This window comes from Apus apus, chromosome 2 (assembly GCF_020740795.1).
Source record: "Apus apus isolate bApuApu2 chromosome 2, bApuApu2.pri.cur, whole genome shotgun sequence".
Classification (NCBI taxonomy): domain Eukaryota; kingdom Metazoa; phylum Chordata; class Aves; order Apodiformes; family Apodidae; genus Apus; species Apus apus.
This window is the reverse complement of record NC_067283.1, coordinates 131,112,791-131,128,097: the sequence shown is the minus strand read 5'-3', so window position 1 is coordinate 131,128,097 and position 15,307 is coordinate 131,112,791. Positions and strand designations below refer to the sequence as shown.

At 42.4% G+C, this 15,307-nt stretch overlaps 1 protein-coding gene across 1 annotated transcript; it reads left to right on the top strand.

Annotated features, from left to right (window-relative positions):
* Nucleotides 1-794: 794 nt before the first annotated feature.
* TMEM64 (transmembrane protein 64) lies at nt 795-13,794 on the top strand. The gene is made up of 4 exons (XM_051610291.1): nt 795-879; nt 1,172-2,505; nt 7,926-8,081; nt 11,127-13,794. The coding sequence occupies exons 1-4, from the start codon at nt 795-797 to the stop codon at nt 11,319-11,321; spliced, it is 1,770 nt and encodes a 589-aa protein (XP_051466251.1). The 3' UTR covers nt 11,322-13,794.
* The last annotated feature ends 1,513 nt before the right edge of the window (nt 13,795-15,307 follow it).

The window sequence follows — 15,307 nt, the reverse complement described above, 5'->3', positions numbered from 1 at the left end:
TTGTTTTTTTCTATTGAACTTCCAGCCTTCCCAGTTTGCTGAAATGCCTTACTGAATGTACAAGTATGGCCATCATCCTTCAGAAGCCGTAATGCAGGGCTTTCTTGCCATTATTATCATGGGTGTATGCCCTGCCTGTGTTTGTATCTTAAGTAAAGAGCACACACAAAATCAAATGCTCACATTCAGATACAGGTGACAGCAAGAAAGCAGATTATACTGAAAATATTTATCTGTAACTTCCTTGCTGTAGTCTCCCAGGATTGTTTTATTCTGTTGTGGTGCTCAAAGACATCTTTGCCATGATTTGTTGTATTGCCCAGGTTATATAATTTCTAACATTGTATTCTGAAAGTGAACATATTTGTGGCACATTTTTAACCATACGTTCTTAATTTTGAGATTGGGGGGGTGGGTTCCAATCACCCTTTAACTGTTACAATTCCCACACACATTCTCGTTTTATATATGCTTGCAAATTTCCCACCAGAGGAATGTAACTCCACTGGAGCATGTTGTAGGTATAAGCACTGTAAAGAAAACAAACCCCTTTCCGCACTGCACATGCCTCCTGTCATCAGGGACACCAAAGCAACAGCAACCTACGAAGCTGTCCAGCCTCAATGAGGCTCCTGAGGAAACACCCCTCTAAATCGAGCCCTCGCTCTGTATTCAGGCTGTTTCTTTCTTTCTAGCAACGGCGCAAAATTCGACCTCAATCCATCCAAAAGTGCGTCTGAGCCTCCGGGCATGTGAGCCCCGCAGCCGGGTGAGACGAACTGTCCTGCCCGGAGATGCCGCCAGCACCGCAGCAGCCCGGGAGCCGAGGGGCCTTGGGGGTCCCCCCTGGCTGGAACCCCCGGCTGCTGGCTGGGAGAGGTTTGTCTGGCTTGTGAAGACGAGGCAAAGAGGGTCTTTGTGAAACAAAGCTTTAACGTAAGGAAGGGAGAGCAGCAGACACGTCGCGGGAGCCCGAGAGTCACCGTCTAGTCAGAGACGCCTCAACCATTCGCTCCCCTGACAGAACATAACCAGCTTTTCAGCACTGTCGCTCCGAAGCCCGCCGGTCAAGGCTCTGCCGTGAATGAAGGTTTCTGCGACCGGGGCAGGAACACGGCAGCGCCCGCCTTGCCGGGGCCGCCGAAGCGAGGCTGAGCACCGGCCCCAGCAGCCGGCAGGGCTGCCCGCGGCCAGGCGGGAGGGCCGCGCCGCGGAATCCCCGGGGCGGGGCGGGGGGCGGGCCTGGATGCCGCCGGGCCCCGCAGCGGGGCCGCGCCTCCTCCGCTGCGAGCGGGGTCCGGGCTGCCACATCGGCACCGCCGCTCCGAGAAGGCGCTGCCCGGAGCGGAGCGGGAGCTGGGCGCGCCGGGAGATGGAGCCCCGCTGCCGCGGTTGCTGCCGCCGCCGCCGCCCCCCGGGACTCGCGCTCCGCCAGGGCTGCCGCTGCCGGGACGGAGAGCGCGGCGCGGCCGCCTAACGCCGCGGCCCCGGCGGCGCGGCCGAGGGAGGAGGCAGCGCGGAGGCCGCCGCAGCCCCTCCGGCGCCGGGCCCGCGCGGCGGCGAAGCGCGGCCCCCTCCTCCCCGCCCTCCCCGCTGCCGCTTCCCCGCCCCCTCCCGGCCCTCGGCTGGGCTCCGCCGCCGGGAGCCGGGCCATGGCGGGGTGATGAGGGAGCAGCCGCCCCTGCCCGCCGGCTGCGAGGGGAGGCAGGGAGCGACGGGGCTGGGCGGCTCGGTGGCGCTAGAGCCGGGTGCCGGCGCGGGGAGATGTGGAGCGCGGGGGCGGCGGCGCTACAGCTCCTCTCCCGGGCCGTGAAGCAGGCGGCGGCGCAGGGAGCCCGGCAGGACCTGGGCCGCTGGCTCTCCCGAGCCGCCGGGGACCCCAGCGGCTTCGTCCCGGCGGAGGCGGCGGGGACCGGGGGGCTGCTGCTGGGGCCCTACGCGGAGCAGGCTGGGCTGCCGCCGGCGGAGCTGCTGCTGTGCCAGCTGCCCGAGGCGGGCGGCGGGGGGCCCGGGCTGGCCGAGGCCCGGGGCTGGCGCTGCTCCTGCTGCCTCCTGGGCACCTGCTGGTGCAAGAGCTGCCTCAGCGTGTGCGTCCTGGCGGCTCTCTGCTTTGCCTCGCTGGCTCTGGTGCGCCAGTACCTGCGAGACCTGCTGCTCTGGGCTGAGAGCCTGGACAGCTTGGCCGGCGTGTTGCTTTTCACTGTGGGCTTCATCGTCGTGTCCTTCCCCTGCGGCTGGGGCTACATCCTGCTCAACGTGGCCGCTGGCTACCTCTACGGCTTCGTGCTGGGCATGGGGCTGATGGTGTTCGGCGTCCTCGTCGGCACCTTCATCGCCCATGTGGCCTGCAAGCGGCTGCTAGCCCGCTGGGCGAGGGCCAGGATCCAGGGCAGCGAGAAGCTCAGCGCCATCGTCCGTGTCGTGGAGGGTGGCAGCGGGCTCAAGGTGGTGGCTCTGGCGCGGCTGACGCCCATCCCCTTCGGGTTGCAGAACGCCGTCTTCGCGGTGAGTCCCAGCCCGCGCCGTGTGGCCCAGGAAGGCGCTCTGGCTGGGAGAATGGCTTTCGGTGTAGTGGCCCGTGTCGCTGGTGGAGGTTTCCCTTTTTCCCGGGGAGAAGCCTTGCTTTCATGTTGGTTGAACAACGGCAGAAGCAACTCCCCTGCGTGTTTTTGCTTATCGCTCTTCTGTGCTTGCCGAGGGATGGCAAGGCAGGTTTTCCAGGGAAGTGGTGTAGTGGTAAGAGTTGCTCGCTGGCTGAGGAGACTGTGTTCAGGTGTTAGAAGCACCAAGGTGCTGCATAGCAAAATCCACAGATGACAGTTTTGAAGTTCCTGTGTCTTTAAAGTGATCAGTGTGGGAGAAGTTGTATTTTTAAGCAGTCTTGACAGCTCTCCCTAAGGTGCTTAATGTAAAAACTATTGGAAAGAAAGAAGCATACAAATTAAACTCGCTTGGTTTGGTGGATGCTGTAGTACACACCTGCCAAATCCATACAGGGTGATAAGGTCCATGTGCTCCAGAGAGATCGCGTATTTTGGGCAGGGCAGTAAGAGCTGAAAAGGGGCTGTACACCAGAGTGGTGCTGAAAGTTAGATTAAACTTGGAATTTGGAAAAGGGTTAGTCTTGCTTTTCTTTCTGCTTTTAGATTAAGATGGGTAAATTATTTAAGAGGTAAGATTTAAACATTTAAATAATTATGTTCTCTTTGATTACCTTAAAGAAGAAAGTAAAAAAGAGCACAGACGGTACCCTTTTTGAGTACCATCATGCTGATTATGAGATTACAGCTTCAGACCCTTGTATCTTGCTGAGTGCTTTGTCTGAAGGATCTGGGTTTGGCTGTGTTACGCCTCAGTTGTGTATGCTAATTCAGTGAAATAAAGCAAACAAGATTGTGAAGTACTTTAAACTTCAACACTGATTCAAAGGTCCTTTAATGTAAGAGACCCTCACAAACAAGTGTTGGGGTCTGCCACTTTCTTACAGCATGCTTTCCTTCCCCCATCTGCACTCCTGATCCTGCAGTCTTCTGAGGCACTTGCTTAGTTTTGCCAGTGAGTAGGTCACTGAATGCAAAATTTGTTATTTAAGCAAAAAGTAATCCACACAGTTTTTACAGGTTAACATCCACATTGAATATTTAAAATTGCCATGTATAGAACTGTGTGCTGGAGCATTTGTCAGCAGCTGCAATCTCTGCCTGTAAAAGCTGTAGCAACTTACTGTTTCTTTTTAAGCAGATACCCTAACTATTTTCTTGCTAAGAATGAGAAGAACCTCAGCAGTTTTATGTATTTGTTTACCTATATTACTGCAGAACTCAGGAAGCTTAGATCCCTGTGGCATCTCTGGGCATCACTTGAGGCAGTCAGCAGTTGTTATAGGGTAGTATTGGATCTGAAGAACTGACCAGACAATTACTGTGTTAAAATAATTTCCTTCTTGGCATAACCGTTCTGTTGGAAATACAATTCAGCAGTGTTCGGGCCAGTGCAATATTAAAATGATGCTGTAAATCAGTTTTTGTATTCTCCAAGTACTGCAAGCTAAATAACTCTCTTTCCAAGTGGGATGTTTCAGTGTTAAAATAACAGATAGGAAATTAGATTAAACCAGATTCTCAAGTATGCCAAATAGCTTGGATGTTGCTTGCTAAAATTTGTTCAGGTTGCATTTATAACTGGATTTATTACTCTGCAGCATAGTCAAATAAAGTGCTGTGTGTTCAAATTATAACCAGGAACATTTAATATGAACTACTAGGTCAATGAAAAATTGACATGTTGCATGCAAATCTGGGAAGTCAAGGCAGTTTCTTACTGTGAGTCAAGTTTAAGCTATATGTATAATACAAAATTCTGCCTATGCAGACCAACCTGTCATTTCTCTGAAATCTGACCTATTTGAAAACTTAATGCCTTACTTAAATTTAGATTGCAAAGGGGTTGGGGGTGCCCTAATCATCTATCCATTCCCAGTTCTAGCAAATTCTGCAATTAATTTGAAAAGGATTGCTCTTAATAGTAAAGAATAATGAATTTAAGAAAACTTAAGGCATCTTAAATTTTCCAGCAGTCCGGTCTATGCACATTTTCTATGTGCATGTTTATAAGTAAACTGGAGATACTAAGAATACTTAAATGAGAGGGAAGGGAGGAAGTGACACATGAGGTCTGGGGCAAGGTGTAACCTTGATGTGAGAAGGGTCATCTGCAGGGCTGGGATTAATGGGTTTCTACAAGGACTTGTTCAGCAGGGTGTACTATTTGCTGAGGGTTTTGGGGAGGCTGAATTGCAGTGGAAGGAAGAGCTTCCTAGCATATCATCAGTGATGGGATCGTGTTATTTGAACAGCATAAGAAGAAAATTAACACCAATTACTTGGTTTCCTGCCAGCAGGACGTGAAGATCTTACTTCTTAAGGTCATTCTGTTCCTCTTTGGGAAAGCACTGATAGTAGGAGCAGTGTTATAATGCATTTATTTGCCTTTATGGAAAACCTAGAAGCTTATCAACTGTGAGCATGTTTGTATTTCTCTTTGAGTGGGTTTTGCTTAATTGTTGCTGCTGTGATGCCAGAGTGGCCTGGGCTGCTGGGGTGGGCTGCAGTCTCTTACTGAAGTGTTTGCCCATGCACAGCCCTCTCCCCTAGGCAACTCTTGGCTATTTTGAAGGCAAATCAGTTAGGAAGCCTGGTTTGCAGGGAGAGTATCACCTCTTTCCCACTGCTGGGTCCCTAGAGCTAGATCTGTGCAAATGGATTATTTGTAGTGCCGGTTGTAGCTAGATCAGAATGCATATTTCTTCCTTCCCCTCTGAGAGGAGTATTGTACAGAAGAAATAATCTGCCCAAGTATGCATTTTTTGGTTCCAGAAATGCACACAGTGAAATCAAAGTTGAAAAAAAAGAGTACCTGTTTTGCAGGAACATGCAGGCTGCTTGATCTGCTTGTTGGAAAGTTGCTATTTTTTGTTTTGTTTTTATTCTCTACCTTTTCTGTTGGTGTTTGTTTTGTTTTGTTGTGTTTTTCTGGAGAAAGCAAGGAGCATCAGAATTGTTCTTTGCTAAGCCTACCTGATCCAAAACACATGAGTTTTTAAAGTTGAGGGGAGAGAAATCTGCAATCCCCAAAGGCATATGAGCACCCAACAAAGTCCTGGACTGAAGCAAAGGTGTCAGCTGCAAAGAATACACAAAAGCTCTACTGGACAAAGCCTGTCCAAGGCTTAGTGGGAGAATTTCTAACACTCTTTTTACCAGAGTGGTTAGGAAGTTCTAAATTTTATTTTAGTACATTGATTTGGCCTTTAACAGTTGTATCCATGCTTGCATTGAAATTCCACTTTATTTTTTGTTGACTTGAGCTTTCTGTAGAAACATAGTTATGGTAGTTTCTGGCAGCTTGACCATGCAGATCCCAGTCTGGCAGATTTCTCGAAAAAAATAAAAGTTTCATAGAAGGAAATGCATAGAAAGCTGTAAGTTATATTGAAAATTTCTCGGGTTTCTTAGGTAGAAACGCCATCCACTTCCTATTCCTCCTGAGGGAAGGAGTGCCGCTGTAGATCAAAACCCTGCAAATCAGGAGCTAAAAGGGGACCTGCAAATTTTTTTCTTCTCTCTCCTTAACTTTCATTTTAGTGGGAAACACAAGTCCCCATCCAGCATGTCAGTTGACAGCTTCCTCCTTGTTTGGGAGCAGTCTCTCTCATGGCCCAGGAAGTCCTATTGCTTCAGGACAGATTCACATGTGCAGATGTGTTGATCTGCAATCACAGTGTCCTAAATACTGATACAGAAATGAATGAGGGGCTCAGGAGCTTTAAAACAATATTTTGGAATTTTCCCAATGCCATTAGATTTAATGACAGTGTCCTACTTAGCCAACCTTGCCTTAGCATGAGTATTTTAGAGACTTTTAGTAGCAGCTCCTTCATTCCCTTGGCAATATGGGAAGTTTTGGTTGTACATTCCTATTACATGTCCGAGGTTAATGTGTTTTTTTTTTTTTGTTATGTTTGTTGTTTTTTTTTAAAGTCTTTAGAAGGCATTGGTTAGGTGTGAAGTTCTGACAGAATTATGTAATGCTTTTTCATTATAGATCTAAATTAATCTTGTATAGAGAGGAAAACATTATTTGTGTTGCCTGGTATATATTTTAGTCTGTGGGAAGTATGATTTGCAGTGTGAAGGTTGGAATTGGCTTATTGGATCTTGTTCCAGTAAATTAATCTTTATGCTTCAGTGCATTCTTCTCCTCCATTGCCCATCCTTCCTTCCAAAAACTTTCCACTGATGGTGCTTAGAGCTCCAAAAATCCAGCACTATGACTTTCATAGTAACCAAAGTTTATTTTAAGAACAGCATGATGAAATTAGTAACTTTGCTGCTATTCTCTTGTCTTCAACATTGTACAAAACTGTCAAGGTCAATAATTTCCATTTAAGCTCCCAGTGTTAGGGGCTGTTCTTAATTAGAATTTGTTTTATTACTACATGATCAACTGAATTGTCTGGAAAATTCCTTAGGCTATTTGTTTCAAAACAGCCCTTTTCATACTCGTTTTTAACCCTTATTTGCCTCCTGTTTTAATTTTTCTTGCATAAATGTATTTTGGCCTCTTGGCTCTTGCATTTAAGATTTCCAAATGGCTGCTGATACTAATTTAGCTAGTATTATGTACTTTGTTCCCATGTAAACTCTTCACATACTGACTCAGAACAGAAATTTCACAGAGGAAGAATCTGGGTTTTTTTCAGATAAACTAACAAAAAATATAGCGATGTGTGCTACCTTATTGGCTAGTTAAAGTGAGATATAGAATGTCTTTCGGTAGAGAATCTTAACAATATACATGTGTCAGTATAGGTATTACTGATAGACATCTCAGATCTGTGTATCTTAATGAGCTACGTAACTCCCCTAGCAAAGGCAAATCACATCTGCCATTCTGTTTACCTAGGTCATATTACAGTGACTTTTTGAACAATTACCTCTTTTATTAGTTGCCATGCATGTAAAAACAAAGCAGATAGATTTTGCTTTAGACTTTCGCATTTGATAAAGTAATTTCTTCCTGTGAGCAAATTCTCACCAATTGTAAGGCTCTGTTCACCATGAAGAAACAAACATCTTCAATGAGCAGTGTAATTGCATCTGTAGTTAATGACTTTTGCACAGAGAGGTTGCGTAATGTAAGATGAAATTAAAACCTAGTCACTTTAAAAAGGCCAGATGAAAATTTGCCACATAATGTTTTATTGTGTTGTCTTAGACTCATGCACAGTGGAAAGTTTCACTGAAGGAATGTAAGAAATTTTTTCCTTATTTTGCATGGATTTTTGTGGGAGTGGCAATCTGGTGGTTTGTGCATATAGACTGTGTTGGAACTGTGCTCTGTTTCTTATACTGTCTTTTACTCAGATTACAGATTTGTCATTACCCAACTACCTGATGGCTTCTTCAGTTGGGCTGCTACCTACTCAGCTCCTGAACTCATACTTGGGCACTACCTTGCGCACCATGGAGGATGTGATTGCAGAACAAAGTGTTAGTGGCTATTTTATATTCAGTTTGCAGGTAAGTTAATATTATTTCTTCCATGGAGTTTGGTAACAGCAATGTCAGTCTCTTTATGACTACTTGGGTAAGCAGTTACTCTTGGAAACTGGAACAGGTTGCCCAGGGAAGTTGTGGAAGCCCCATCGCTGGAAGTGTTTAAAGGCAAGTGATGTGGAGTTCTGAGCAACTGGTCTAGTGGGAGGTGCCCTTGCCCATGCATGGAGGTTGGGTCTAGATGTCCTGTAAGGTCCCTTCCAACCCAATTGGAATGATTCTATTATTTTACTGTGCTTGAGTTTATTCCTTTATCCCCTAATTTCTTGCTCATCTGCTATACCAGTGGGATTTGAGATAGGACTTTGCTTATGGAGATAGTAGGCACGTTTCCTTCCTATAGCTTTGCCACTTCAAATCATTGAGTCTTTGCTTCAGAAACTGCATGCCCATAGGAGCACATACAAGATGCAGAGAGAGTTAGCATTGCTGATTTCTCGGTCAGACTGCACTGCCTTCAGGGTAAGGGGTGTGATGCAGGGGGGCTGGGGAATGCATGTCTGGGGGGTTAAGAGCTGCTCTTGGAATAACAGCTGCCTAATCTGAGGTAGCTGACCTCTTACAGACCGAGAGCCAAGCAAGTATGGTGCGTGGTATTGAAAAGTAGCAGGTTTTAAAAAGTGTTGAATTTATAACTGTTACTGGTATTTTTGTGTAGACTGTCTAAAACTGACTTCTTTTTCACAGGCTTATTGACTGCTAGACACCTAGAGAAATGGGTTTCTCGTGTACTGTTTTCTTTTGTTGCTTTCTTCTGTTAAAAATGTTTCATTATCATACCTCATGTGACACAAAGCAGAACTTACTCAGTGTTCTCTTTTTCTCTTTCTGCCACAGTTTTGTCAGTTTTTTTTTTATACTTGTCAAGCACCCCTACACAAAAGTCCTGCCGCCAGCTGTGAAGTAGTAGACTTAGGGTGCTTAGACCCAGAACCTGTGCAGTGTTCACTGTTAGCATTGAACACTCTCTATTTTGCATAGATTATCAGGAATAAAAGTGCTATAGAAATGCCATTTTGCTAATGCCTAAATCAGAATATCCTAGTTTTGCAAGTGAGTAAATTAGTAAGAAGTATCTAGTACCTTTACATGAGTTTAGCTTAGAGATAATTTGTCAGTCAGTCTGGAGGGTAAGCCTCTGAGACCTTTATGACCCTAGAAGTCATGAGTATTTCAAAACCAGATTGTATATTAAAGCAATCTCTGACAGCATCAGTACTTCAGGCTGTGTTTGAATAGCAGTTGCCATGGTTGGCAGACTTTAATTTGGTACTGCAGTCATTTCTCTTCCTCAGTTTTTGCAATCATAAAGCTGATGTTGAACAATGCTAAGATATAAAACTAAGTCTAGGACCATTTTAGACCTCCCCCAAACCTGCTTCTGAAACTTGTGTGTTCTTAAGTGGGTTATAGGCTTCATAGAACAGGTTTATGAGTATTAAAAGTACCTTTGTAAATGTAGAGTAAATAACCTCAATAGATGAAAGAGAAAATAAATGGCTACTTGATCAAGCTTTCATTTTAGTAATTAAATGTTACTTCCAGGGTAGTACGGGTTTTTTTGTCTTTTCCTTTTTTTTTTTTTCCCATATATTTTTTTAAATTACATTGACTCTCCTTTGTAAGCTATACAGGTTGTAACATAACTGTCACTCAGGTAAGCTGGAGAGGCTGAATGTCTCAATTGGAGTGCTCACCTCCATGAGAGCAATCCTGGGGATCTGACTGAATAAGTCAAGGGGAGCCTGTTAGTGGAGGAGAATTACTTAGGTTTTCCCACCTTCTCTCAGGCATCTGCCTGGTGCTTTGCCTGGCTGGGTTTTGGTGGGATTTTGATTTAGTAAATAGCTCTAAAAATCCTTCACGTTTCATGGTTGTCTGTGTGTATGTATTTTTAAAATCTAGGCCTTTGGTAGCAGTATTTTTAAAACCACTGAAATATTTGGGTAAGCTTTTAGAATAATATTTTTCTGTTCTGTTGTAAGCATTATAAGCTTTTTTGTTTTTTGAAAGAAAGTTGCAAATTCCAGGTAGTATAAAACATTCCTTAAAAAGGCAGAGGTTTTCCTCCTTTCAAAGGGACTCTAGCAGTGAGATAGCTTGATTTTTATTTGAAGATTTATTTTTTTTTTAAAGGAAGGTCTTAGTTGAAAACTGGTGTTGTATTGAAACCAAAGGCCACCAGTGGGAAGTGCAGTGCACACCAATATAATTGAATGAGTAATTTCTGTGCAAAATTGTCCACATTTATTCCTGATAATTTTTGTGGTGAAAATTTAAAAATACTTAGCAATAAAATTGAGAGCAAAAACCTGAACTGAAACCCTACTTTTGGACAATATTTGCTCCTTAAAAACAAACAAAAACCCCCACACTACCACATCCTGTCTCCTCCTCAAACCGTCCTCCACAGACTATGATAAGTTGCTTAGAAACTCTAGATTGTGTCCTGTTTAGTCCTGATATCTAAGCAGCACAGTTACACTGCTGCTCTCTGCTGTCTTCCACACCAGAGGGAGAAGGACAAGAAGTTTTATTTCCTTTACCCTGCATCATGCTCTGTCTCTGCTGTTTTGCCAGTTACAGTACAACTTCCAGCTGTTATTCACTTGTTAGATGGAAAACAGCCATTTTGACTTACAGAAGCACACCATGATCTTTCTTTGCCGAAACATTTTTTGCCAAAAGATACAAAGTGAAGAGATTACTTTCTAAAAGGGATGTGGATGGTAATCAAATGAAAGAAAATACCTTTTCAATTCAAATCAGTTTTAAAGTTTCTATGTAATATCAATGTTCTGATGTGCTGGTCACATTGTTAGCTTGTGCAGGTTTCGAGCCACTCATTGATTAAGTTAATCTCCCTTCTGATGTCTTGCCTGTGAATTGAGTCAACACATGCAGCCATGAATCTTTGTGTTGATGACTTCTTGTTTTGTTCAGAGCAGTTGTTCTGTATTCATTCTTACAGTTTATATAGTCTACAGCACTCTTTTGTTTTGTTTGCAGATTGTCATAAGCATAGGACTCATGTTTTATGTCATTCACCGAGCTCAAGTGGAACTGAATGCAGCTATTGAAGCATGTGAAATGGAAATGAAGACATCGCTTGTTAAAGACAGTCAGCCAAGCATCAGTGGTTCGAGCACATACTGCAACAAAAGGACAGTAGCATTCTCTGGAGGAGGTGTCAATATTGTGTGATTTTCAAGTATGAATAAAGTAAGGTTTTGTGAACCTGAGCTATTGCCTAGAAGTATCTATGGACAATTCAAATAGTTTTTTTAAAAAATAGAAGTGGTTACAGGTTGTACTGTGGCACAAACCAATTGACCAGCTCTTCAGTTGCACATGGGGTGGCTTCTAGAAAGAAAAGAAAGATGGTCAGGTAACTTAAGATGTAATTGCAAATTTGGCTGCACCTTTGGTCATTTATTATGCCTGTCATGGCCTGTAGTCTGCACTTTAGATTTTTTTCCTTTTTGCTCCAGTAAGCTGAGAAATGCTTCTATAAACTGAGAAAAGTAGCACAGAGGTAAATATTTTTCTGCTTGGCATTATTTATAAGGCTGAATAATTATATGCAGTAGAATTTTATTACTGATAAAAATGAATGAGAAAGTATGCCATTCAATGTATATTATTCTTGAATATGCTTTTGTTTTGGAATTGCTTCCAGGTGTGTATTATTTAGCTAATGATGGGACCACTGGGCTTTTCCTTCAGTTTTTTTATTTTGGGGAAAAAAAAAAAAAAAAGAGAACCCTATAAAAAGTTCTGGTTGAATGTATTTTTCTAAGTCATTAAAAATGTTGCAGAGCCATGCATATGTATTCACACAAGCTTAAATCCTACATTGTGGGACTGAAGTGCTCTTAAATAACATTTTAAGTTACACTGTGTAATATGCAAAGTAAAAGGGAAAATACAGAAGTTGTAATAGATTGCAGAGACTGTTCGAAGGAGACTTCATGACTTAACTCTTGCATTGGTTTTACCACCTTGGTGATGTAACAAAGGGCTTGTTCCATGTTAGTCCTATTTATAGTATTTTTAATTGATAAAAGGATGGAGTTTTCTGAACTCGCATGACTGCATGTAAAGGCTTACAAAACAGGGAGCTCAATCTCCTTTAAACAAGATGATGGGATACTGGCAGTACTAATTTTACATGAAGGTGGCCTTTATTTTGTAAGTGAATCCCCTCTCCCTCTAAAAAGCTTTAAAAATTCACTTGGATTGGCATGTTTTTTTCTGAAAGGTTTACACTTTTTTAAAAGACACAATCTATTCTAAGTTTCACCAGAGTGAAGAAATGAAAACTAGACGTTCTCCTTGAAAATATGATAATCCAGTAATGGAAGAAGACCATAACGTCTCTGAGACTCAGGAATTCTGACTCCATTTTTGCAAGACAACACTGTATTGGATAATGCTCCTTTTATGTGAGCTGTGGACTGTTTTTCACTGCGTTTGAATAGGCCAGATAACTCAACAGTAGCTTGTGTATGTGTGTAAAAGAAAAACAATATTGCCTGAATGTGCTGTCTTGTATGTGTGGGTTTCATGTAGGTATATGCTCAAACACATGGAAGTCATCCGATACAAAAATATATAATGTGATGTATTGCTTATTTTGTAGTTATTTTGTGTTAAGTTTTTAAGGGTGCTTTCAGTCTTCAAGATTTAGTGTTATTTTCCAACAGTATGACTGTGCCTCCTTTGTGTAAGGCTGCTTGGTTGGTCCAAACATTTTTGTCTTGTGGAGAACAGAAGGTCTTCAAGGTCGTTGGGAAGCAGAGGTTTGAAAGCCTCCAACAGTCTTACCCTGAGGATGTTTGGTACTGGCGTGACACCTGCACATTCCTTGGCAGTGCACGTTCAGATTTGTTCTTTAAATATGTATCCTTTGCCAACTGCTGTGCTTGGGTCTTGTGACCTAAGGAGCTGAGGTAGTTAAATGAAGCAATGAAGGTCGGATTGTTTTGAGGTTTGTGGAGTTTGTTTTGTTTTAATTTGATTTTTTTTTGTTTGTTTGGGTTGGTTTGTTTGTTTGTTTAAAAGGCAGTCTCTATATATTTGTTCATTTACACACCTCTGCCTCTGACAGCTCCTGTGTGAAAACAAGAGAGCCCAATAACTTGATGGCGTTATTTGTCATCATATTATAATTGTCATCATATTATAATTGTCATCATATTATAATTGTCATCATAGTATAATTGAGCCCTTTCTTAACTAAAGATTTGTTTTGTCATGTTTCTTGGAAGGAACAGTCCTTCAGTAAATTAACTGATCTGAACTTTGCTCCATCTTGCCAAATCAACAATAGTGTTTTCAAGAGAGTGTCTCTTTCTTTGCATTTTTAAACTAACTTAAAGTTGTGTTGATTATTCAAGGACATTTCCCAAAAATGTATTTTGAAGTGCTTTTATTTCCATGACATTTTGTAACCAGAGGAACTTCACTATGTGAACACTTTTGTAGTATGGAATTAGTTCTTAAGACTTTTGCATTTTGCTTGATACTGTAATATTTGTGTACAAGTTAATGGGAAATGTGCATTAAAAGGAACTTTTCTGTACCGTGCCAATCATAATTTTATACAATAAATTCACTCAAATTTCTTTAAAGGAATATGTATTAAATGTTTAGGTTGCTATGAAGTTGGAAAGAAGATGCAGTGGAGTGTTGTCTTTATGTATGCGTGCATGTGTTAAGTGAGTAACAAGACAGGATTTAAGGATGAATTCCGTGGATGAGGAGTTACTGACAAGGGAAGGACACTTAATTTTTATTTTTTAAAAAATAAAAGTTAATACATGCTTAATTCTGTTAAATACTTTAAAGGTTAGGCATTTGTAGCTGCCTTTTTGAAAAAATAACCATAGGTGTGCCTGTGAGAGATGTGCTACTGAACTGAAAGAGGATTGGTATTTTTGAATGTAAAAGTGATTATTTTTTTAGATAGTCTCCCTACCTAGTGCAATTAGAAAAACAAGAGTATGAATCCAGTTAAAATGGTATGTGGCAAGTCACCACCATTAATATTTTCTAAGTTACCATGACAGTGGAATTTCTGTGTTTTGTATATGAAATGTACATAAACTGAGCGTCTTACAGAGGAAGGAATCTCCCACAGCTCTCTCAGCCCTCACTCTCACTGGCACCAATTTTCCTTCTTCCTTGTTGTGCTAAGTGCAACTGTGTAATAAATTTGTCAAAATTTAACTCCATACTAAGCACCTGTGACGAAAACCCTTTTTTGTCCAAGAGCTTTATATATTATTTTCATACTGAATTTTGCACCATATCTTCAACAAGCATTGCTGAGGTCAAGTTTGAAGAATGGGAAAACTGTTCTTACATGGTTTGTGGCTGGTGTCGTGTACCTGGATACTTTGTGTTCTACCAGCTTTCTACCTCAAGCTGGTATGATTTGGATTTTGATTGGCCAAGATTACAAGAGTCATCAGTGGCCTTGCAAATAATTTAGGATACAATGCTTAACATGAAATACTATAAACATGTTCTCTTCATTCTCTTGTCATTCTTAATGACAGCAGCAAATAGCTTGATTAGTTCTGTGCCAGGCTTCCTCTCTATAATTCAAAGGTGGTACCAGTCCCGTCTGCGTAAGATGATTAGTTGGCCATGAGGGAACAGGAAATCAAGTGCAGAGGGAAAGCTGATAAAAATTCTGCCTCAGCTGGGGAAAGCAGCTTGTTCCTAACCTCTCAAGTCCTGAAGAATTATAGTGATGTGCCCATGTCATGGTTTGGCTTCATCCTAGCTCAAACCAGGATATCCCACCAGCAACAGGTGATAGGTCTAATACACCCCTTCCTTGTGGATGTTAGCATTTGTCTTGCACCATCCTGCTGTATTGATCTTTATATGAATTTGTTAGTGACGACTAGTGAGTCTGCAGTTTCACTCCTGTCCATTTTCTTCATAAAGACATTATTCTGCTAAACTTAAAACTACATTTTAATTAAGTTTTGTGTTCATTAATGTAAGTTAAGTACTCCTTGTTAGCCAAGTGAGTAATGTGTGGTTGGTTGGATCTAGATTCTGAATTAATTTGGAAAATTAGTTGGGCAAGATTTGCTGTTGGGAGTGTGCAAAGTCCTCTAACTTCCCTTCTAATTATTTAGGACTTTGGATGCATTATGAAAGAAATGAGCAGA